This window comes from Triplophysa rosa, linkage group LG2 (assembly GCF_024868665.1).
Source record: "Triplophysa rosa linkage group LG2, Trosa_1v2, whole genome shotgun sequence".
Taxonomy (NCBI): Eukaryota; Metazoa; Chordata; class Actinopteri; order Cypriniformes; family Nemacheilidae; genus Triplophysa; species Triplophysa rosa.
Genome location: NC_079891.1, coordinates 23,086,754 through 23,110,933, shown reverse-complemented (window position 1 = coordinate 23,110,933; position 24,180 = coordinate 23,086,754). Strand labels below are relative to the sequence as shown.

The 24,180-nt window shown below is 39.2% G+C and overlaps 1 protein-coding gene across 2 annotated transcripts in view; it reads right to left on the bottom strand.

Annotated features, from left to right (window-relative positions):
• Nucleotides 1–24,180, bottom strand: part of eeig1b (estrogen-induced osteoclastogenesis regulator 1b) — a 44,747-nt gene that overhangs the window by 5,317 nt on the left and 15,250 nt on the right. For both annotated transcript variants that reach the window (XM_057359997.1, XM_057360006.1), the window contains exons 4-8: nucleotides 5,075–5,195; nucleotides 4,702–4,731; nucleotides 2,305–2,421; nucleotides 1,410–1,456; nucleotides 1,130–1,284 (exon numbers count right to left, since the gene is read on the bottom strand). In XM_057359997.1, coding sequence (XP_057215980.1) covers nucleotides 1,130–1,284; nucleotides 1,410–1,456; nucleotides 2,305–2,421; nucleotides 4,702–4,731; nucleotides 5,075–5,195 — 470 coding nt within the window. The remainder of the gene's footprint in view (nucleotides 1–1,129; nucleotides 1,285–1,409; nucleotides 1,457–2,304; nucleotides 2,422–4,701; nucleotides 4,732–5,074; nucleotides 5,196–24,180) is intronic.

The following is a 24,180-nucleotide window of genomic DNA, read 5'->3' as shown; positions in this document are numbered from 1 at the left end:
GCAATCGCACATATAAATGTAATAAAGCAAACATAAAAATAATCAGTGCATTTCAGGTGTTTAAGGTTGGTCTAATAACACAGTATTAGAATAGTAGTTATCAGGTACAAAAATTAAATAATGTAAATACTTTATAGTCTTCACTGTATTAAATATAATATTATATTCAATATATATTTAACCTTACTAAAGTTATAATTTAATCAGTGAAGATAAGTGAATGTTTTTTTTGTCTTCGTTCTTTGTTGTTTGATGAACAAAACTGAGACGTTTATTATGCTGATGCCCCTTTAAGAGATAATATAATGTAACACACACGTTTTGTTTCCACATGCGTTTTGTTCGCGTAAGACATAATTGATTACTTTTTACAAGGATACTTGGTAATATTGGCATTTTGGCATAATTTTGTGTCGATATGTCTGATTAAGAAGACGGAAACGGAGGTGCGATTGAACATCCTGGTGTGATGACGCAAGAGTTGAACTATGGCAGCTGAGAACGTCATTCTTTGTGTTCTTTTTCAAGAATTTTTGGAGCCTGATGAAATCGTTATAAATGTGTTGAATACTGCAAAATACATGTTTTCTAATATCTTCAATTGTTGAGTATACCGAGCTGCAGCGGACACATCTGTAAACGACTTTACTTGGAACCATTGTGCGAGCAGTCTCTTTAATACCGCGTGGGTTATTTACATGTTGCTGCTGATTGGGCTGACATTCTTGACACACCCACCAAACAAGAGAAAACGTATCTCAAACCCTGTTGCACACCGTTTCCAGGAAACATGTCGTTCAACCCAGAAACCGTAGCAAAATGTTGCGCACCGGTATGGGTTTGAAAGTGCCCCAGTCCTCTTTTGCATCTTCTTGGGAATATTTAAATAGGCAAGTCTTAAAAACGTACAAATAATAATTTTCCATGATGATACAGCACTGGTCCAATCGGGCAAGTGACAGTTCTCTCAACTGGCCCCGAGGATCTCCCATGCTGGCCCCCCATCGGGCATTCCTTTATGTCGAGCCCTGAAGTTGGTTATTCTGTTGCAACACTTCTGTAGTGTTACAAAATGAAACAGAAAGTACATCTGGACGTCTTACAAAATGGTCTAAACAGATGGTCATACCCGAGTTGTTGACAGAAGGTCTGCTTTTGATTGGCCGACGAGCGGTGCTGCCAAGTGATGGCACAGAGTGATCGCCTGTGCCCTCTCCCTTGCGGTCCAGCTGCAGGGAGGGGTCCTGGCCAGCTATGGCAATGGTCTTAGCTGTACTCACAGGCCTAAGGGCAAAGAAACCTTTTATATTCAGACTTCCACACAAGCTTGAAAGATATTCTATGTATGCTTGGTAATCAAACAGACAGAAGATGTTTAAAAGGCTGAGAATGATATAAAGCACACTTACATTTTAAAGCAGGGATCTCCAGACAGAAGAGTCATGCCAATAGTAACCTAGGAAAAATAAAAAAGAGGGAATAAAATGATCCCATAATAATTGCAATAGGCCTATGAACACCGGTATCGTTCTGATAATAAGTCATCATATGGGAAACTAAACGTGAATCAACATGAGTCAAAATAACGAAAATAACTCCGATTAATCATTATGGGTTCTTTGTTTTCTTTAAAAAGTTTCCTCGAGACAGTGAGTCAGTCTATCACACTAACATTCATGAGCTGGTTTGGCCATTCACATGTCACCCACACAGTGTGTTTACTCAAGATGACCGTGACTGTGTGGCAAGGACAGCATGTCTGTATACATTCTATAAACACACTCACTTCTGCTGTCCTGTCTTGTATCTTAAAGGGATACTTCAACCAAAAATAAAAATTCTGTCATCATTTACTCACCCTCGAGTTGTTTAGTTATAAGAATGCTTACAACTAAACAGTTCTTGGCCACACATAGTAGAAAAAATGGTTTATAAATATCTTTGTTCTGTTGAAAAATGTAGGAAAGCAAACGGTTCTGGGGCACTTTTGACTACCACTGCCATTTTTCCTACTATGGTAGTCAATGGTGGCCAAGAACTGTTTGGTTACAGGCATTCTTCCAAATATCTTTCTCTGTGTTCATCAGAACAAAGAAATTTATACAGATTTGGAACAACTCGATGGTGAGTAAATAATGACCATTTTTTATTTTTGGGTGAACTTTCCCTTTAATACATGTTAGGATTAATGGAAATATTAAAATAATAACTATGTGTCTCCCGGCCCATTTAACATGACAGAATCAATGTTTTGTTCAAATGAGATGTTGGTCATATTCATACACACATTACATAAACACAGACCTTGAGTATGGAGTTGTCTTGCCGAGTGTTCTTGGTGTCGTAGCCTTCCAGTATACAGCAGTGAACAGTGGAGCCTGAACCAGCAAACTCCGCCAAGTTGAGGTCAGCAAAGCCCAGCTGGAGGTAAAAAAAGATTTTATTATCATTTTAGACATACAAAAACAGAAGGGAAGTATTCATGCTCCCAAGCCAGTGTTTGACTGAGCTCTTACATTTTTCCACAGCTGTACCATTACTGTAGCTTCACAAGTAAAATGTAACACTAAGAATTAGTCAAAAGAAATCTGTTGGGATTTGTTGTTTCGCAACTGGTTCTCATCTGTTCTTGCTCGCTTGAATGTCCATTAATTTTGATAAGTGACACAACAGTGACCGATATCTTTGATATTTTCTTTAACAGATGTACAGTCAGCACTCATACAGTACACGTGACCAGCTGTTCTTTAAAATTCACTGATGTGTGATACTACAGCAGGTTCAGGGGATGAAGAAAGTCACAACACACACACAAAGTGACGTTTTTATCATATAATGTGCCAAATTTAAATGTTTAAAGGACAGGGTTAGAGCTTTACTTTGGGGTTTTAAAGCTGTAAACTGCACATCTGTTTTCGACCGGTTTGTGTGTGTATTGCTAAGAAGCTTTACGGTAGAAAGCAGCTTTATGAGCACAGGACAAACTCAGGCGGTTAGGATATTTTCCCCATTTCTTCTCGGATCTGTGTATGCGCGCGTCGTGTGTGCTGACTAACAAATATCTTCCTTATCTATATTTACTTTTCCATTGCTGCCTTTAGCACTTTCTGTTCCCTCCTGGATTGACAGACTGCTTTCTAGAAATTACCAGCCAGTTATTTTATGAGCTATGAAGGTAAAATCCAGATTACACCATTACACTGTTAAATTACTAGCCGAACACCTTTCATTTTCAGTAACTATTATACATAAAATATTAAAACAATGATACATTTCTACACCAAATTGATTTTCATTCAAAGGTCCAGTGTATGAAATTTAGCGGCATCTAGCGGTGAGGTTGCGTATTGCAACCAATGGCTCACTCCACCCCTCCCTTTCAAAGCACCACGGTGGCTGACGCAGAACTAAGATATCGACATGTTTTCGCTTCTTTGCCGAAGGAGATAACGTATGTATGAATCTCGCTCTGTAGAGCAGTTTGTTCGTTTAGGGCTTCTGTAGAAACAATATGGCCAATTCCATGAAAAGGGATGCGCGGTGTACAGTATATAGATAGAAATAGCTCCTTCTAAGGTAATAAAAACATAACACTTTATTATGTAAGGTCTTTATATACCTCTGAAGACACAGTTTATATATTATATTGCATTCCTGTCAATAGATTTAATTTAATAAGTTAATCCGTTCATAATTTTAAAAAGATTTGGTCAAAGAACTTACAGCTCAAGACTTAAGCTCTAAAAATCCTTTGATTAGCTGTTCAATAATGAAGAAATAAATGGAAATAAAAGTTACAAAGCCAAGATAATTGTCACAAAACAGCTGTTTATTATACTTTCAAAACTGTATATATTTTAATGACACGTGTTTTTATTATGAAAGTACCATACTATAAAGTAACAATTAAATGGCTGCCACGGCAACGGTTCCCTTTATCTCCCACCTAAGGTCACATCCACCCCCTTCTTCCTGCGTTTCACCCTCCTTCCCGGTTACAGTTCATATATTTCACTTCCCTCATTCCCTGTGTCAGCAGAGTGTGCTGACACGCTGCTCCTGTTCAGGACGTATGGGATGGGTAAATAACGAGAAAAATGACACGAATGCAACCTCCCAAAGAAAACAAGCTCCTCATTACGCACGCAAACGTGCAAACACACCTCGTGCTGCAGTAATTTAACCATAATGACTATAACAATCAACACCATTTATACAAGTCATTTACTGGATAATGGTACAGTATACATTGTGACATATTTTACTGTCACTAAGGAAATGTTCTCAGTAAAAAAAAACATTACAATGTGGTGCTCTCTGAGAGGATTTGCTTTAGTATTTTAATTGTCTTTAAATCGAGGTATAAGATGTAATATGACAAAAATAAAGGTGTGAAAGTGACTATATGGTGCTCAATGAAATGTTGCCTTTTAAATTTGTGATTCATAGATATTGTTTCTCACTCATTGCATTACTTCCTTTTGAATATGCTGAAGCAGTATTTTCTGTATACACAGTGCCCTGTGTGTGACATTGAGAATGCATACTGAAACTCAAATTAACTTTGTGTTTATAAACACAATAAAAACAGACCTCTCTTAAGACAGAGCGTGAGAAACTATTTCCCTGATCCTTTAGTGATTATATAAGACAAACTGAAAGAAAAAGGGGACAAAATAGATCTGATATCAATAATCCTACCTTTGAAAAAGCTTTTCCACCTTTAAGCTCCTGCAAGGACAAGAGAGAGAGAGAAAGAGAGAGAGAAAGGGATACAGATTTGTTATGCAATTTGTTTGCCATTGCTACGGTGACACTGTGGCAAAGGGTAATGGGAGCAAAGGAACCCATGAGACAGCAGATATCCTGTACAAAGTAAATCAAACAGCATAACTCACTAAATACCTCCAAAATCTGTTTGTTAATCAGTGTAAATACCACAAAGGCTTTTAACATTTAATATCACTTTGGATTAATATGAGATTAGATTCCTTTGCAGTGCATTTTCAAACAATCTTAAACCATTTACACAAGTTAAAATGCAGAGATGTGTGTGGTTATTTGTGAGACTGACCTTGCGAACAGACACACGGCAAATGCAGGGGTCCAGGACCCCCGTAGTAGAACTTGCACTCATCTTGCACACAAAGGAGAACTTCTTTCGCCAGCGAACGCAGTTCTCCTGTACCTCTTGTCTGTGGAAAAAGAAAAAAGATCGAGTGAGTGAGAGAGAGAGAGTTTATCATAAGCAATTATATACAGGGATGTAACGATTCACTCAGCTCACGATGCGATGCGAGTCACGATTCTGATCTCACGATGCGATTTATTCACGATTTATTTTTACAAAATGAGTTGAAACAAATCAGAAACGAACAACTTCCCTTGCATTATTTCTTAAATGCTTCACGTTTCTTTGTATAATAAAATAATGTTATATTTCAAATAACAAAACTAAACTGCAATTTTATAACAAATTAATAATAAAAAAGTCTCTTTAATATAAACAAACTAATACTGTCTGAGATTTTCTTGGATTTTTTTGCATTTAAGAAATATCAGCATGTCCACGCTTAGATTTGCAGTAAAAATAGCGGCCCCTGCTGTTCAAAAAATGTATTGCGATTCAGTTCACACCTCAACCGATTTGAATCGTCACTCATTATAACCGATTTTCAACCGGCTCACGGTGAATCGTTACATCCCTAATTATATAAAGTCATTTTATACATTTGATTTAGTAAAAATCATAAGCCAATTAATCTCAATACAGATGATGCTAATAAACCTGTATACGTGCTAACATCTTAAAATATGTTTTTAGGGATTTTAAGCATACAGTGTGTATGCACTAAAAATGACAAATATTGGATTGGATTGTATAACACAGCACCAGTAAAGGTATCGTCTGGTTAAACTGGATTGTCAGTTACTGGTTTCCAGAGAACAGTGACAATGTATTCAGTGAAATATTATGAAGAACAGACTCCCCCAAACAAATAACACAATGAATCTACAGATCAAATTAAGGCATGAACAAGAATAGTTCATCGGGTTGCACATTGTGAAAGTCCGGCCAGACCAATTTTGTGCAATCTACCGAACACAGAGACTAATCACATTTCAAAACAGGCCAGTGTTGCAAAGCAACGGGACTTTCAACAGAATGTTTAAGCCTACAGATCAGAATACAGACGTTGGTGAGCTTTAACTCCCAGACTGTGATCTGTCTCCTATTACTTTCTGTTTAACTTTCTATTGCCTCTCACTTTCACACACATTCTTAAGCATCTCATATTTAAAAAAAATATTCATAGTCTTTACTAGACCTATACCAGAAACATTCTGCATCCAGACTCTTAGACACATCTCTAGTCGTATCTATTCTGCCTCTAATATTAAGATTGTAATCACAGAACCAAACAGTGTTATGTCTGCCTTACTAGATATAAGCACTATAAGGTTTAATCGCCTCTTTCCACACTGTTATCCTTCATATCGCATGTTGTCCAAAGGCAGATTTGATGGCCTCCTCCTGTCCCTTATTTACCCTGGGCTTGTCGCCAAGGCATCTGTCCCTGATATCGGCCAGCATGCCAGGGAAATGAGTACGGATAACGGCACATCCATTACCAGAGCGTGACCCTGCTGCGTGAGCACCACACACACACCAACTGCCCAAGAGCCCACGCTAGACACAACTAGATATATTACGATAACAAAGACGGTTTTCAACACTTGCATCCCAGACTAAACTGCTAATGGTAAAAATTTTATCTGAACTTAAGTATATAAGGCATGTTGCATTTTTAACCCAAACTTTCCAAATTCACGGCACATAATAAATAGATCCATGTCGGAATCTATGGCCCTGGCTTGAAGTTCTAACAGAGCCTAATAAACATCCCAATGCTTTGTTCAACAGAGTGGGAAAGTGATTCCTTCCTGTTCTCCTAGCAACACCACTACTTCAACACCAAAGTTCTTCTGCAGCACCTGTCAGCTCACAGCTGGAGGATGAAGCATAAAGGTCCAGGCTATACTGGTGGTCTGAAGATCACAGGACATATTCATAAGTGTTTGAAGTAGATCTCTGTACTCTGTAATACAGCACGATGAATCAGAAACACTTTACTAGTTAAATGAATGTTTTACAGTCTTCATGATTGTAAAATATCCTGTTCCTCAAAGTTCTGTGCGTTGCCACAACAATTGCCACTGGCAGGCTACAAAACCGCAGTGACAAAGCACGACTGGAAAAACAACCCAGTTAAACCCGAGGCAGTATAATCCAGTTTCCGGGTAACCCTGGTAGGTATTTCTGTAGTTCAATTGATAGAGCGTTGCGCTAGCAACGCAAAGGTTGTGGGTTTGATTCCCAGGGAACACACATACTGTTAAAAAATGGATACCTTGAATGGACTTTGAATAAAAGCCTCCCCCAAAGTACTAGTAAAAATCCAAGTCCAAGAAATGGTTGCATGAAGAATGGCCAACAAAAAAAGGAATGGATAATGATAGCTATTGTATGTGTTATGGAGAAACTGACATATTCTCTAACACCGTGTCTACACCGGAAGTGACCGGCGCGACACGACAAAAGACATCAGAACCCACTATAAGTTTACATTTTGTCCACACTGGATGCGGCGCTGGTTGTCATGTCGCGTCGCACCTGTCGCGTCTGGTGTAGACACGGTGTAAGACTAAATATGGAAAAATGGTATTGTAAAGTAAAGTATTGGTCAAAATGGTTAAGAGACAGAAATAAGGATTTTACAAAGAAATAAACTACTGTGTAACAGTCCATCCATTGTTTCAGCTCATACAATTGTAATTGTCTATGAACTGCTAAACATTCACTTGGTGGTCTGGTCTCCCAAATGCATTAATGTAAATGACAGATTGGCTATGATGCTTACAACTGGTTATAGTGTCTTTAATATGCTTTCTTAAAAAAAATCAAAGAAATATTGATGGAAAAAACAATCAGTGTGCTTGTGTAAGAAGTCATAGGGTAGATAAGGTACAATATATTACAGTCAAATGAGTAAATGAAGACAGAACAAACAGACCCACACACAAACCCAGATATGCACTGTCTAAATGATGTTCTTAATACTTTCCAAAACACTGATAATCGACTGACGACGAATGACAAAGATCCACATTTATTAAAGTGATTGTTCACCCAAAAATGAAAATTATGTCATCATTTACCCACCCTCTTGTCATTTCAAACCTTTATGACTGTCTTTCTTCCGCAGAACACCAAAGAATATATTTTGAAGAAAGTTGGTAACCGAACAGCACTGGTCCCCATTCACTTCTATTTTATGGACACAGAACCAATGCAAGTGAATGTGGCCAGTTAACAACATTCTTCAAAATATCTTCTTTCGTGTTCTGCGGAAGAAAGAAAGTCATACAGGTTCATAATACAAGTCATAATTACCAAAAATCATAAATTACAAATTTGTTGTATAAATTGCAACTGTACAGTCAAGTCAACTTAATTGGAACTGACGCTCTGCTGTATTGAAACTGTATGTCACAAAGATCAGGTCTAGTACCTTTGAGACCCACAAGAGATGATCCCTGAGCTTTTACCACTGCTACTGCCTCTGAGGAAAACACTCAACCCTGTGTTAACACAGCAGCACAGTCCATGTCATGTCGATACTCTGCTACTTTCATCATCTGTATTTTCATATATGGGACATTACACTATGATTCGTTATTGATCTTATACTGTATTATCATGTTTGATAACCAACAGAATGTCATCATGAGACTTCATTTCACACCATGCCAAAACCATAACTGTAATCAAACGATAAGTTCATTACGGAGTAAACCCTCACAGACCTCATTACAGTGTAATAAAGAAAAGATCAGTCCTCTCTGGACTCACAGCTCAGTACCAAAACAATAATTACATCATCATCAGCTTGTTGTTGAAATCCCTGTTGTGACCATCAATGGTGTGTAATTGGTGGTGGCGGTCTGGTGTCACGTCTTTTGTTCGACTTCCTCTACAGACGTCGCTCTTTTAACCAACGCTTGTAATTCCTCTTTATTGTCTTCCTCTTTCTATAGGCTTACTTAAAGCAGATGAGGATGTTATGCTATCTTTAATATGAAATTACATTCAGAACGTCTGGATTGTGATCAATGGCATTAATAAGATATGAGATACACAGAATGCAGAGAAAGATATTTGAAAGAATGATTGTAACCAAACAGTTCTTGGCCACCATTGACTACCATAGTAGGAAAATTTGCATTATAAATTTCTTTGTTCTGTTGAACACAAAAGAAGATATTTTGAAGACTGTAGGAAAGAAAATAGTTCTGGGGCACTTTTGACTACCATTGTCGTTTTTCCTACCATGGTAGTCAATGGTGACCAAGAACTGTTAGGTTACAAGCACTCGTACAAAAATCTTTCTCGGTGTACAGCCGAACAAATACATTTATACAGATTTGGAACAACATGAGAGTGAGTAAATCATGACAGAATTTGTATTTTTGGGTGAACTGTCCCTTGAAGGCGCATGTGATTTGTAATAAGTGCAGAAAGAGCAAATGTGCATTATGTGATTGGAAAATACGTGAGCTGCAAAAGCAATGAAACCTTAAACTGATCTTTCAAATAAATGTCATTTCAAGATCCTGTTTCTTTTCATCTTGGTTTCTGTCTCTATTCCCTTTATGTATCACACACACTTTTTTTTACAGGTAGTGTTTTCACTGTTACGTAAGGCCCATCCCACAGGCGTAACTGTGAACATAGGTTTGTCGTGCCACTGCAGAGCCATTACAATAACAATGACCTCTGTTTCCTCTACATCTACCCATAAAGGAAACATGATTATACTAATACTCAATGACGTGGCATTCAATTCAAAGCCAACAATACACAAGAGCAAACACACCCTCTCTCCCCTTTTTCGTATCAATGTCAAACTTGTAAAAACTTCAAAGCATGCAAACAGGTGCAGGCAGGCTCTGAGTGAACGCTGGGTCACGACACGACGAGACAAGACTGAGGAAGTCCAAGACACCTGCATGTCAAGAGCAAGTGTTAATACAACACACTGTAAACAATAGCTCACAGCTTTTGTAGATACAGAGTTTATGCTGTTCAGAGGGTTTTTAAGAGACGATATGAATATTGAGTCCGGTTTTCCATTTGTCCCACCACACTTTCTCATCACAGACATCTGTGTAAAATCTGCAGTGAGTGAGTAGACATGCAGCAGATGCATTCTTCATCTGGTTTAAGGAGAACAGGAATGATGAAGGAGGGAATCAAGCTGAAAATATGAGTAATGTAGAAAACAAGGGTGCATGCACACGTACATCACATGTATTCATAAAAACATGCACACGCGCCTTCAGCGGGAAAGAAATAACAGAGCACATCACTGAAGGATGAGAACAATGTAACATGAACTGAAGGAAAACACTGGATGAAAACAACACGACCTACTTGAAGGAAATATAAATGTCAGGTGCGCTGAGGTAATGCAGTGGAGCCATATGCCTTTGGTATTCTTAGGGTGGGAACATGGCAAGGGAACAATGGATGTTATTTGGATTCACATGCAAGGTGTTGTGTAATGAAGCAACATTTGCGATTATTACCATAATTTCCTTTACATATTACAATTCTTTTCTGATTTAAATATTATAGAAACTAAATCTCAACAAATAGTTTTGCAGTTACATCATAAAACACAAGTCATTACAGTACCCTAATGGACTCCAAGTGACTGGTTAATGAGATTGAGATGCAATGAGCTGAAAAACGTTTTACAATCCCATGAAGGGTCAGTCTCCTTGTGTGCACGCAGGTCTCTTCATAAGCATCACCTTGCGTTCATTACCACCGCAACATTACCGCAACGTTCAAACAAGCATCTGTTTTAGTCAAGTGCCGCGTCTTGAAACGTGACCCTCTCAAGATCATCAACTCTAATGTATTGTTCACAGTTCTCTTTGACGTGTAGAAAAACGGAGAGAAATACATGTGGAAGCAGGAGCTGGAAATCTGTATTTCATCACTCTACAGAGTTCATTAACTCAGCGGCTCACATCTAGAGAATACTGATCTCCGAGTGTGAGGACAGTTATTGACACACTAATGTATCTAATTCATCAAGGTTCATTGTTTGAAATGAAGAAATGGAGAGATCTTATCAAAATACACTGTTTTGCATTAATTCTCAGGTTTAACACAAAGTTATCAATCTGTTTGTGAAAGATTATTGATTACTACAGAAATGAGTTTACTGTTCAATGGAAGTCTGTGGGGCAAGGCATTATTTTCTGTGGTAACTGGCTGCAAGTTTTGCCGATGCTTTCGATGAAAAGTTTTATTAAACCGTTTTTTTTAAAGCTGCAATACATAACTTTAGCTTCTAAATCCATCTAAAACCACCGCAGGTTACATTATTTGCGTAGGTTGACATCCGATGAGATTAAACTGATATCTCCTGCAAAACTGTGGCAAACCAACTTTTCAATCATTATTATAAGCTCACCATTGCATTTTTAATGTACTTGCTTAATAGCCGTTTTCGGTTTTTATCCAAAAAGTTACAGATTGCAGCTTTAAGAAAACAGTTTTTTGTGGTTGAAAAAGTTTTATTATGCTTTCAGCAGACACTCATATCTATACATTTTATCATTGTGTGTTTGACCTTTGCGCTGCTAACGCAATGCTCTATCAAATGAGATAGAGCTATCAAACCCAAACTTTTATACTTCCAAAGCATGTAGCAACATGTAAAATGTTAATTCCTTGGGGCCCTTTTTAAGGGTTTTTTGGGGCCCAATCCATCAATGCTTCGACATACAGAGTATCTCTGCTTGTTTATAACGGTGAGAGATGACAACCTCTTGGCGTGAACGCAGTACAAGCATTCCTGACGTTCCAACAAGGGCATCAATCTTCTCCTAGAGCAAATACTGCAATGCTAAGACCATTCCTCACAAAACACCGCTTGAGTGTTAGAACACACAGATGAAATGTTAACAAAAAGAGGTACTAATGATTTTTCAATGCATCTGATTAAAGTTCATTATTGATTCTGCCTTTTCTGCAGATTTGACTGCAGTCTAAATTCCAATAATCACTCTCAGGCCATCTGTTTACACAGACAGGTAATCCAGGTCTGTTATTAAGGTCATCCAGCAGTTCCACCCAAACATATGGATCTAAAACAGGGTCCCTATGTAGGATGTAGTGCATGACAGGGCTCGACATTAACGCTTGTCCGGGACAAGTGAATGTTTTGTATGGGCAAGTGAGAGAGAATTTTACTTGCTTGAAGTAACTTGAAAAAAAAAAAGAATAACAACAGTGCGACACACATGTAGAATATTAAGAATATGGGCATTAGACAGAGCTGTGTGTTTGTCGTGTTTGTGCTCGTTTGTGTGTGATAATAATCAATGACGCACCGCAATGAGTCCATGTAACTAGATGCGGACACGGAATCCTGTTATTTAAATATCATCTGGCTGTTCTGCGTGTCTGAGTGAATTATGTGCACAGTTTAACATTCAACACGGGTGATGGTCGAGGATTTATCTGCGTCTGCAATGTATGAGGATATGAACACATGAACTTCATCTCCAAAGTTGCTCCGAGAGTTTATTTTATTTTAAGTCAAAGTCATGAAATATATATACTTTTTATCTTTGGACAAGTAATTTTTGTACTCTGACAAGTGAATGACAAATTTACTTGTCCAAAGGACAACCCCATGACACTGCTTAATGTCAAGCTCTACATATCTACTAATTAAATCATATAAAGGTTTTCATTTCATTATGTAACAGTCAGAACGGATTAATTTGTCTAAACCAGTCAACAAATGAAGTGTTTCCTACACTGTGATTAGGTTTTACCGATAGTAAGGAAAAGAGGCCAAGATGAAGGTATTTGTTTAATGCAATCCATCCCTCAGAGACAGAACATCGTAATGACATCTTAGACCTCCTACAGGTCCAGGCAGTGGCACACAACTACCAGAAACTCCACTGTGAATGCTGTTGACATGCAATACAGTTTAAAGTGACAACCATAATTATAAACAATGTTAAACAAGTTCTAACTTCACATTTAAGCCCTTAGCCATACGAAAATGAGTATTAAAGGGATACTTCACCCAAAAACCTACTATGGGAGTCAATGGGGGGCAAGATCTGTTTGGATATAAGCATTCTTCCAAATATCTTTATCTGTGTTCATCAGAACAAAGATATTTATACAGATTTGGAAAAAATTCGAAGGTGAGTAAATGATGACAGAATGTTCATTTTTTGGGTGAAGTATCCCTTTAATCGAATTGCCTGAGGATACAAAGATTGAATAATACTAAGACTGACTGATGTGTCCTGAAAGCAAGGCGTAGGTGGAACTGAAATCCATCTCAAATTTGATAAATAATCCACATTCATCCATTCAAAGAGAAATCATTGAATGAATATTTGAGACTTAAGGAATTGTTTATCCAAAAAATAAACATTCCATTTATTTACTGTATATACCATTTATATATACTGTATGACTTTTTTCTTCTGCAGAACACAAAAGAAGATATTTTGAAGAACGCTGGTAACCAAACAACATTGGACACCATTGACTTCCACTGTATGGCACAAAACCACTGAAACATTTACATTTATTCATTTGGCAGACGCTTTAATCCAAAGCGATTTACAAGTAGGAGAGCATATAAACATTTTGTCAACACGCTAAACAGTACCGTTAGTTTACAAGGCCATGCTACTAGGAGGATTAAAGCTGGAGTAAGCAAAGGAGAGAATGAACAACAACAATTTTTTTTTAGACACAGTCAGACAGTTATTGGTTAGTCAAATAAATGCGGAACAGGTATGTTTTGAGCTGTTTTTTTGAAAGTTGTGAAGGATGCTGCAGTTCAGGAGGAGGCTGGTACTTCATTCCACCACCACCAGTGAGTAAAGGTTTTGCAAGCAATTTGGTGCCTTGCTGTGATGGAACAACCAGGCATCGCTCATTTTCAGACCAAAGATGACGGGAGGGGATGTAGACCTGGAGCAGTGAGTTAATGTAAATGGGCGAATTTGCCGTTATCGTTCTGAAGGCCAGTGTCAGAGATTTAAACTTGATGCGGGCGGCAACTGGCAGCCAGTGAAGTGAAATCAGGAGGGGTGTTACATGGGTTCTTTTAGGCTGATTGAAAACTAGACGTGCAGCTGCATTCTGGATCATTTGCAAGGGCTTGACTGCACTGGTTGGAAGGCCGGCCAGTAGAGAATTGCAGTAGTCCAGTCTTGATATGACCAGAGCTTGGACTAGCAGCTGAGAGGCATGCTCCGACAGGAACCTGATTTTCCTGATGTTGTAGAGCACATACTTGCAAGTTCGAGAGGTTGCTGCGATGTGGGAGGTGAATTTCAGCTGGTCGTCGAGCATCACCCCCAGGTTCCTCGCAGACTTGGTGGATGTTATAGTTGAGGATCTGAGCTGAATGGTAAGGTGGCGTTCAATTGATGGATACTGCCGGTATAACCAGGAGTTCGGTCTTGGAGAGGTTGAGTTGTAGGTGATGCTCTTTCATCCAAGAAGAGATGTCCAGAAGGCAGGCAGAGATACGGGCAGAGATGGTGGGGTCATCTTGTTGAAAAGAGAAATAAAGATGCGTGTCATCTGCATAAAAATGGTACGAGAACCTATGCGCCTTAATAATTGTACCTAGGGAGGTGGTATATATAGAAAAGAGGAGAGGAGCAAGAGCTGATCCCTGAGGAACTCCAGTTGTCAGCTGGTGAGATCTGGATGTCTCGCCTCTCCAGGATACCTTATAGGATCTGCCTGTGAGATAAGAGTCAAACCAGTTGAGTGCAGTTCCAGAGATGCCCAGTTTGGAGCAGTGTTAATTTCGTTGACGAAAACTATGACGAAAAGTATTCGTTAAAACGACATGTTTTCACTGACGAAAACGAGACGATAACTAAATAAAAATGAATGCATAATAACGAAAACTGTAATAAAAATATACTGACATTTTCGTCAACTAATAAAAACGAGACGAAAACATTGTTGTCCCACCTGGCGGACATCAATTTGCGCGCATGTGCTTATCTCATATAAACGGTAGAGAGAAGTCTCTGGGAGAAGGGGAAGCACAGACATACACTCACCTAAAGGATTATTAGGAACACCATACTAATACGGTGTTTGACCCCCTTTCGCCTTCAGAACTGCCTTAATTCTACGTGGCATTGATTCAACAAGGTGCTGAAAGCATTCTTTAGAAATGTTGGCCCATATTGATAGGATAGCATCTTGCAGTTGATGGAGATTTGTGGGATGCACATCCAGGGCACGAAGCTCCCGTTCCACCACATCCCAAAGATGTTCTATCGGGTTGAGATCTGGTGACTGTGGGGGCCATTCTAGTACAGTGAACTCATTGTCATGTTCAAGAAACCAATTTGAAATGATTCGAGCTTTGTGACATGGTGCATTATCCTGCTGGAAGTAGCCATTAGAGGATGGGTACATGGTGGTCATAAAGGGATGGACATGGTCAGAAACAATGCTCAGGTAGGCCGTGGCATTTAAACGATGCCCAATTGGCACTAAGGGGCCTAAAGTGTGCCAAGAAAACATCCCCCACACCATTACACCACCACCACCAGCCTGCACAGTGGTAACAAGGCATGATGGATCCATGTTCTCATTCTGTTTACGCCAAATTCTGACTCTACCATTTGAATGTCTCAACAGAAATCGAGACTCATCAGACCAGGCAACATTTTTCCAGTCTTCAACTGTCCAATTTTGGTGAGCTCGTGCAAATTGTAGCCTCTTTTTCCTATTTGTAGTGGAGATGAGTGGTACCCGGTGGGGTCTTCTGCTGTTGTAGCCCATCTGCCTCAAGGTTGTGCGTGTTGTGGCTTCACAAATGCTTTGCTGCATACCTCGGTTGTAACGAGTGGTTATTTCAGTCAAAGTTGCTCTTCTATCAGCTTGAATCAGTCGGCCCATTCTCCTCTGACCTCTAGCATCAACAAGGCATTTTCGCCCACAGGACTGCCGCATACTGGATGTTTTTCCCTTTTCACACCATTCTTTGTAAACCCTAGAAATGGTTGTGCGTGAAAATCCCAGTAACTGAGCAGATTGTGAAATACTCAGACCGGCCCGTCTGGCACCAACAACCATGCCACGCTCAAAATTGCTTAAATCACCTTTCTTTCCCATTCTGACATTCAGTTTGGAGTTCAGGAGATTGTCTTGACCAGGACCACACCCCTAAATGCATTGAAGCAACTGCCATGTGATTGGTTGATTAGATAATTGCATTAATGAGAAATTGAACAGGTGTTCCTAATAATCCTTTAGGTGAGTGTATATTCTGGGTCACCACGCGGTTTACAAGGCATCTTATTTTCCTTCACGATCGCCGGTAAAACGCCGCAAACTTGAAGCGCGACTGCAGGTGAGTCACCCCGAAACACATTACAAAGGAAGCTCAAATGTTTTTATATGCCTATGTTAACTTAACACGAGCTGCTGCATAACGTGAAATGCAACATAAAGTCAGCCAAAAGAAACCAGCGCTGTCCTCTACTGATTATAGAAGTGATGAAGTGAGTCAAACTGTACATTCGAACCAAATATGTAACATGTTTGCATGACTAAAGAAATGTAATACAATTTATATGAAAGCTATTTCTCATTCATTCCATTGCTGTCTCAAGCAAAGACAGTGCAGCTCTTTCTTAAAAGAGGCATGCCATGAGCCAATAGCCTTTGAGTGTGAGCCCTGTCAGAGCGTTTCATTGGTTGAATGAACTGAATGAACACGCCCTACTTAACGAGTAAATTGAGTCAAATGGGATTGAATGAACTGGAACATGTCGTTCATGGTCTAATATTCTGTGTTCCAACAATGCAAATCTAGTTACTGAACTTTTCTGAAAAATAAAGGTAATGACGTGGTTTAATTTCATTCTAAAGTGAAGTAAATTATGTCAAAACAGTTGAATCTTTGTATGGAACATTTAATTACACCAAGTAAATGATTTAAACCATTTAGATTTTAGTAGACTAAATATAATGTATATTTATTCAACTAAAATGTTTTTCATATTTCTAACTTCTAATTTTCATTTTTCATATATTACTAAAACTAGACTAAAACTACAATGATGGGGTTGACTAAAATGTGACTAAAACTAAATTGCATTTTCGTCAAAAGACTATGACTAAAACTAAATCAAAATTTGCTGTCAAAATTAACACTGGTTTGGAGAAAGAAGACAGCAGGATCTGGTGGTTCACAGTGTCAAATGCAACAGAGAGATCAAGCAGAATAAGGACAGATGACAAGGATTTAGCCCTTGCCTGCCGTAGGTTTTCGACGACAGACAGGAGAGCGGTCTCCGTAGAATGTTCTTTCTTGAAGCCGGATTGCTGACTGTCCAGAAGGTCGTACTAAGAGAGACAGGCAGAGAGTTGGTTAAATACTACCCTTTCGAGGGCCTTGGAAAGGAAAGGCAGGAGTGAGATTGGTCTGTTGTTGTTGACCCTTGAGGGGTCGAGTGTTGGTTTCTTGAGTAAAGGTGTTACCAGGGCTTGTTTAAATGAGGTGGGGACAGTACCAGTGGTGATGGAGGTGTTTATAATGTCTGTGAGTTGAGGCCGTAGAGACAGAAAGACCTGTAGGAGGTTGGAAGGGATCGGGTCGAGGGGACAGGTAGTAGGCCGGGTGCAAAGGAGAATTTTGGAGAATTTCCACCCGGAAAGTAATTTCCACCCATTTCTCAAAATATCTTAATTTGTGTTCCACAAATGAAAGGGTTATATACAGGTTTTGAATGAAGAAATTATGACAAAATTTTCATTTTTGCTTCTCGAGGATAAGACTGATATGAGTCACAATTGACCTAACATCTTGTTTAATGGTTGTGGTGACCATTTACTTTCACTACATGAAAAACAGCAGCTTAGAGAATCTACACAAATAACTTAATTTACATTCGACAGTAGGGCTGGGCGGAATGACGGAATATTCCGTTACCGCGGAATGAATTGTCAACCGTAAGAGATTTTTCTATTCCGTGTATTCCGCAGAATGTAAATAAGTAGGCGTGGTTAACTCGGCGCTCTGCAAATCGGGCGTCATGATGAAAAAAACATGTGAATTAATTCACCGATAACAAATTAACAAATCAAACATTTTTTTGACCTTCTTTCAGTCTGTAGTTTCGTGATCCGCTCCAGTCCGGCGATTCTCTCACCCGCAGTGCTCATGCAGTGGTGCAGCGATCTGCGCGTGCATAGAATAAAGCTCATTCTCAGGTATTTCAGAAGACAGGTTGCTTTGTAAAGCTGTTAATAGTTTTAATAAAGTTTAACTTTAGGCGAGCCAAGGCGAAACTTGCGTTATTACGCGCGATGATGCTCGCCACGTGAGCGCTGCCACTGGGAGACGCGTGTGGAGCTATGGTGTGGAGACACCAGACAGACACTCGCAGTGCGAAGACAAGCGCGAGAATAAACAAACCTAAAGACAGAGAGTTGCAACACACTAAAAGTTTGCATCTGATAAAGAGTGAAGCGCGATAAAGACCTACAGTACAAACTCCATGAACACCAGTTTATAACACCAGTCGTATACTGTGCTCTCATTGTTTGTGCATATATTCAAACTTCATTGTCATACTTGTTGGCTATCTTCCTACTGTATACATATGATATTGCTAGAAGATAAATTAATAATAAATCTCATTATCAGAACTTAATTTGATATCTTTATTACATTTTCACAACTTTTCTACATTTTAACTATATGGTGAGCATTTAAATGAACTGTAATATATAAATAAAGGAAATCAATCTAATACCTAATTTTTCTAAGATATAGAGTTAAAATAGTAGCTTGTTACCATGAAATATATCGTTACCGTGAAATAAAACTTTTCATTCCGTGAAATAGATTTTTGGTCATTCCGCCCACCCCTATTCCACAGCAAAGAAAAAGTCACAGAAGATTTAAAAAACATGCTGGTAGTCAGAGCTCTCTCATCCCTATTCTCCTGTCTGCTCTCCAGTGTCCTGTGTGCAAAAAGGATTTTTTTATTAACCCCAAAACCTAAAAACTTAAAGGCAGTTGACAGCTCTCATTAAAATCAGCCTTAGAGAAGATGATCGAGACAAGCACTCGCATGCTTCTTGCTTTCATCTTCTACATCTCTTTTAGAAGAATGACAGTCTTCTCTAAACAAGTTGAATATTTGATGCAGTGCCGCCCGCGGGATTGTGACGGTCCATTTTTGGTGTTACAAGAGCTGATTTTTGTCTGCACACCCACTCTACACAATGACCAGATACACAGAACAATGGAAGCAGATCTTCTGTATGTCTTCTAAACCTGACTGACCTTTTATATGAATATGCTCACATATACTTAACACTTACATAACCTGGTTCTTTTCCTCTCTGATAAGGTAGGCAAACAGCACCCCAAGGCCTCCTGACATTATCAGTGTTAGCTGATACGCTAGACTCCAACCGTACATGCATTTAACACATGTAAAATGACAAAATCATAACTACTGACTTGCATTTACTGTAAGTGCGTTTTGTGCTCTCAACTGCTCGTGTAGAGAATACAAAACACAAAGACAATATTAACAGACACATAGAGAGGACAACGCTGCGTGTACCAGTTGGCTTTAAAAAGCTTGACTAAAGAGTTCATCACAGCTATCAATAGCAAAACGATCTTAGTTCGAACAGAGTTGAAGTCCAAGATGGAAAGTCCTGGCCGTTTTATATTAATGTCAACAGCATTGCTCACTTCCCTGGCATGGATAAGATCCTCAGAGCAGAGCCATAAACACACAGAACAATTCTGATGAGAAAGCCAAATCATTCTTTATGAGCATGACATATTTCAAGAAACTGTTGCAAAAAAACATATGAACCACCAGACATTAAAAACAACAGCTTCACAAATATAAGACCAACTGAGGACATATTTTCAAAGACCAAGAGCTTAAAATTCATTTGATACGGCAGTCTTATAGGGCCAGATTTACTAAACAGAGCAAATTAGCATGGGAACAACATGCTTTTTTGGGTGTATATAATGGCACAAATACCAGTAAATTGATGAACGCAAACACATTACGTGATTTATTAAAATCCTCCCACAAATTTTGCGTCTGAAAGGGAAGACCCACGTCTTTACATAAATCCTGACAGTAATGCCAGAGGCGTTTGCAAATCTGGCCAATAATGTCTAGAAAAGCAGTTAATGTAAACCCAAGCAGTGTTAACCCCATAATATAGAAGCGCCAGTTGGGAGTTTTCTTCATTCAGCTGCTCCACCTTTGAATGTTAAGCATTCCTCATAAAGACGGGCAAGACCGGACTCTCCAATATTCGAAAAATAATATTTGTTATGTCGCCAGTGGTCTAATTACAGTAAATTACAAATCTGTTTACAAGAGTGCTGGGTATTCGAAAAGTAATACTTCAACCGAACCTGTAATCTATATACATAAATAAAGGTACATAATACTACGTCTTTGCAGACACATGTCTAACGCAGGACTTTTGGTGGGGGTTTGGAATAATGACTCAACGGTAAGGAGGATCTGAGCAGACCAACCCTGAAGACAAGCAGCCAATTTTATGCCTTAAAAAGAATTTGACCTTTGATCTCGAAAGCTTTCCAAGCCCGTTCCCGTGAATGTTCCTGGTGCAAAGACCAAACTGCGAGAGGCGCAGCAGATTTACCTCTCCCAGATCACAATCGAAGGGACGGACGTTGAATGTACCATCAAATGCATCTGACGTGGACAGCGACGGATTGAGGAACAAACAAGAGATAAAGCAAAACGATCTTAACGTGCAAAGGCAAAGACGCATCCATCTGTGGGGAAGAAAAAAGACAAGTCTAAACAGATGTAACAGAAACAGGGGGGGGGTCGCTTTAAAAAAGAAAAAAATGCTTTCTGATTGCAAAGTAGGGTGGAAAGTCACTCTTGTAATTCCTTCTCTTCAATGTTTAAATGAGCACTGAAAGCCAACCGAAACAGCAGTAATAAAGCACCGGCAGAACATTACAACCAGATTAATGTCAGTCATTATTCACCCGTGGTGGTTTCTCCTTTCCGTGGTAGGTACTCCACCATACAAATGCTTTGATTTGGGCTCAGTGCGAGTGATTTAGTATCCAGACGTGAACGCTGTTTTGACGGCGCAAGCATTCCAAAGTATGTGCTCATTTAAAATAACCCCGAACATTCATAAGACGCATGCACCAGCATTCCTCCCTAACTTCAAAAGCTATGTTGTGATCAAAAATTGGCTAAGCAGACTGATGTAAAGACACAAAACCAGTGAGGAATGCACAATAATAAAAATATAGCATCATTATCATGTATCATCCTGTTCTGGACTGTACATATTGTACGAGCTTTCCCTTAGGCTCAGAAAAACACAAAGCAGCTAGTTTGGTGTGGCTATATTTACATAATAGTAGGTTATACAATATCAAAGCTTGTAATTTAAATAAGCTTACTTTGTAAGAGGGGTGGACATACACCAGAGATAGTGTTCACTTGTGCTGATAGTATGGTTTTGTGTACACGGTTTTGAGTGTTTTCACAGAGGGTTTTAAAAGGAATGAAGATTTAAGAGCTGACGATAAAAATGAACTGGAGGGTCTTGAGAGATTGTTATTGTTTATTAAGCTGTCGTGAAGAATGGACAGTCTTGTGCACTACAGTTCCTGGATTATGATAAGAAAATAAGGAAAGGGAATGGAAGCAAGAGAGAGCGGGTACAACACACATTCCCGGCTATGCTCTGTCTGTGAAATCCTGAAACACATCCGACAGCTGAACTTTGACCCTCAGGAAACCTGCGTGTGCAAAAGCAATGAACACATGACACAGCTGTGAAAGAACAGAGAACATGTGACCACATACACTCAGAATGATCAGTAAAGATCTGTAACAATACATAATGGGGTCCAAAAGTCTAAAACCACTGTTATAAATTATATTATCAGCATAAAATAAAATAGTTGAATTAAAAAAATGACATTTTAGGGTTTTTTAATATTTGCAATGTCCCCCTTTTGCTTTAGCAGCCATGGTGTTTGTGCTAAACTCAATGATTCGCATTATGCTAGCATGCTTTGAGAGCACCTTGTACAGAAAGTAAGGAAATCTGACTCTGCTTACTCACTTTATGCATTTCCATTTCATTTTCAAATCCTTCTTTTTTGTTGGCTTTCATTTTATATTACATTTTAAATCCCAGACACCCCACAATAAAGTAGAGAAAATAAAAAGCGGTTTGCCTCAAAACAAACAATCTCCTCTGAAAAAAGGCGGCCATGTTTTCAAAAGTAAAGCATAAGATTTCTCTTTTCGTCTCTCCACCCGTTCTGTTCCCCCAGGACTTCATTTAACCTACTTGTGTGTGGAGCTCAATTCCAGATGGTGCTCATTTTTAATCGGCCTTCCCCTTTACGTCCCTGTTTCCCCACAATAAATTAATATACTGCACGAGAGAGATAGAACGAAAACATGAAAAGAGAAATAGGGATTTTTTGGATAGAGATTACAAGGACGATATCGGTCCTTGCATTCTGATCTATGTCCTACAGTAGACTTCTCACAGCGACCTTAAAGCAACATGTAAGGTTTAAGGGCATTGCTCAGGAGTATAACTGTGACAGATTCTGGACTCATGTCTTGCAGGGCTTGAACCAACAACCTTTTACTTTCTGCCTGCAAGGTTAACAACCACTTATTGAGAAGGAAGAATAATGATTTCAGTTCACTAGTGTAGGACATGCTAAAAGAAATCTGTGCTTATAGGGTTGAGCAGTATTAAAGTGTACACCAATGCAAAAAAAAGTCAAGCACAACAGATTTTCCTCTTTCACCACATGTGCTCACATGTGTGTGTGCATGTGACTTGTTTCTCCGTGAGCAATTCCATACAAATGTCAACATTCAGATGAAAAAAATCAAGTTTTTACTAAAGTTTGTTTCGTGTTTTAAAGGGTTTGTAGCCTGTTGCTATGTGGTTGGTAGTTGTTAGATGGCTATCTGGGTAGTTAGGTGGTTGCTTACGAACGAGCCCACCCCAACCTAAGCACGCACAAGAGTAAAACAAAATTAACCATCAGTTTATGTAATCCCTGTCAAACAGTAGCCGCCAAACAAAGCAAGGCAGACAAAGTCCAGTTGTGTGCCTTCAAGATGCCCCAATTGTTTACCTACATCTGTTTGGTTGACCGCAATCTGTTTCATGCAGTGTTCACAGGAGGCTGTTCAGTGTCTCAGTCCGTTCCTGCTGAGAGCAGGTGCACTCAAGTCTCAGCTGCTAATCTCATTGAGCAGTTGCAGCCCAATAATACAGTGACATGTGGAGGATGAGACCCTGGTCCCACTGTCTGTCTGTGCTGGATAAGCAGCAGGGCCACGGGCAGAGGCGGCAGCACATGCAAGGAACTCAACTAGCGACCTTATGGCTCACACACGGTCACCGAACTGCGCATGCCCTGTGCAACACCCTAGTGAATCTTTAAATCAATTGATATGCATGACTCAGTGTGTACATTCGAATATGTGTGATTCACCGTTCAAAGTCTATCAACGTGCATATTAGACCTACACACACAAACACAATCTGGATTAGAAAAGGTGTGGAAAAAACGTAGTGTTTGGCGATATTCTCTATAGTCAGATTGTTCTATCGCCGGCCTGTGGATCGCTGATACACGATAGTATCGAGGGGCAGGACAATTTACGCATTTATCTATGACAAGCTGGATTTTTGGACAAAAACCGAAGCTTACGTGGCTAGAAAATGCTCATGTGTGACTGAAATAGCCTTCTATCAGAGTTTAAGTTCAGTGCAGTTGGCAACATTGTTACTTCCCACCGCAACCTTTTAAACAAGAGAAAGTAAACTTGCTGTAAGTCAATATCATTCATCCAAATTCGTCATTGATGCCCACGTGCGCTGTTCTTACTTGATTGCCAAATGGGAACAACTCATGCGCTGGTTTTAAATCCTCATGCGCATTGCAATTCCTGCAAGGAAAAGCCCAAGCTGCACGCATCACAAGCTCTCTCACT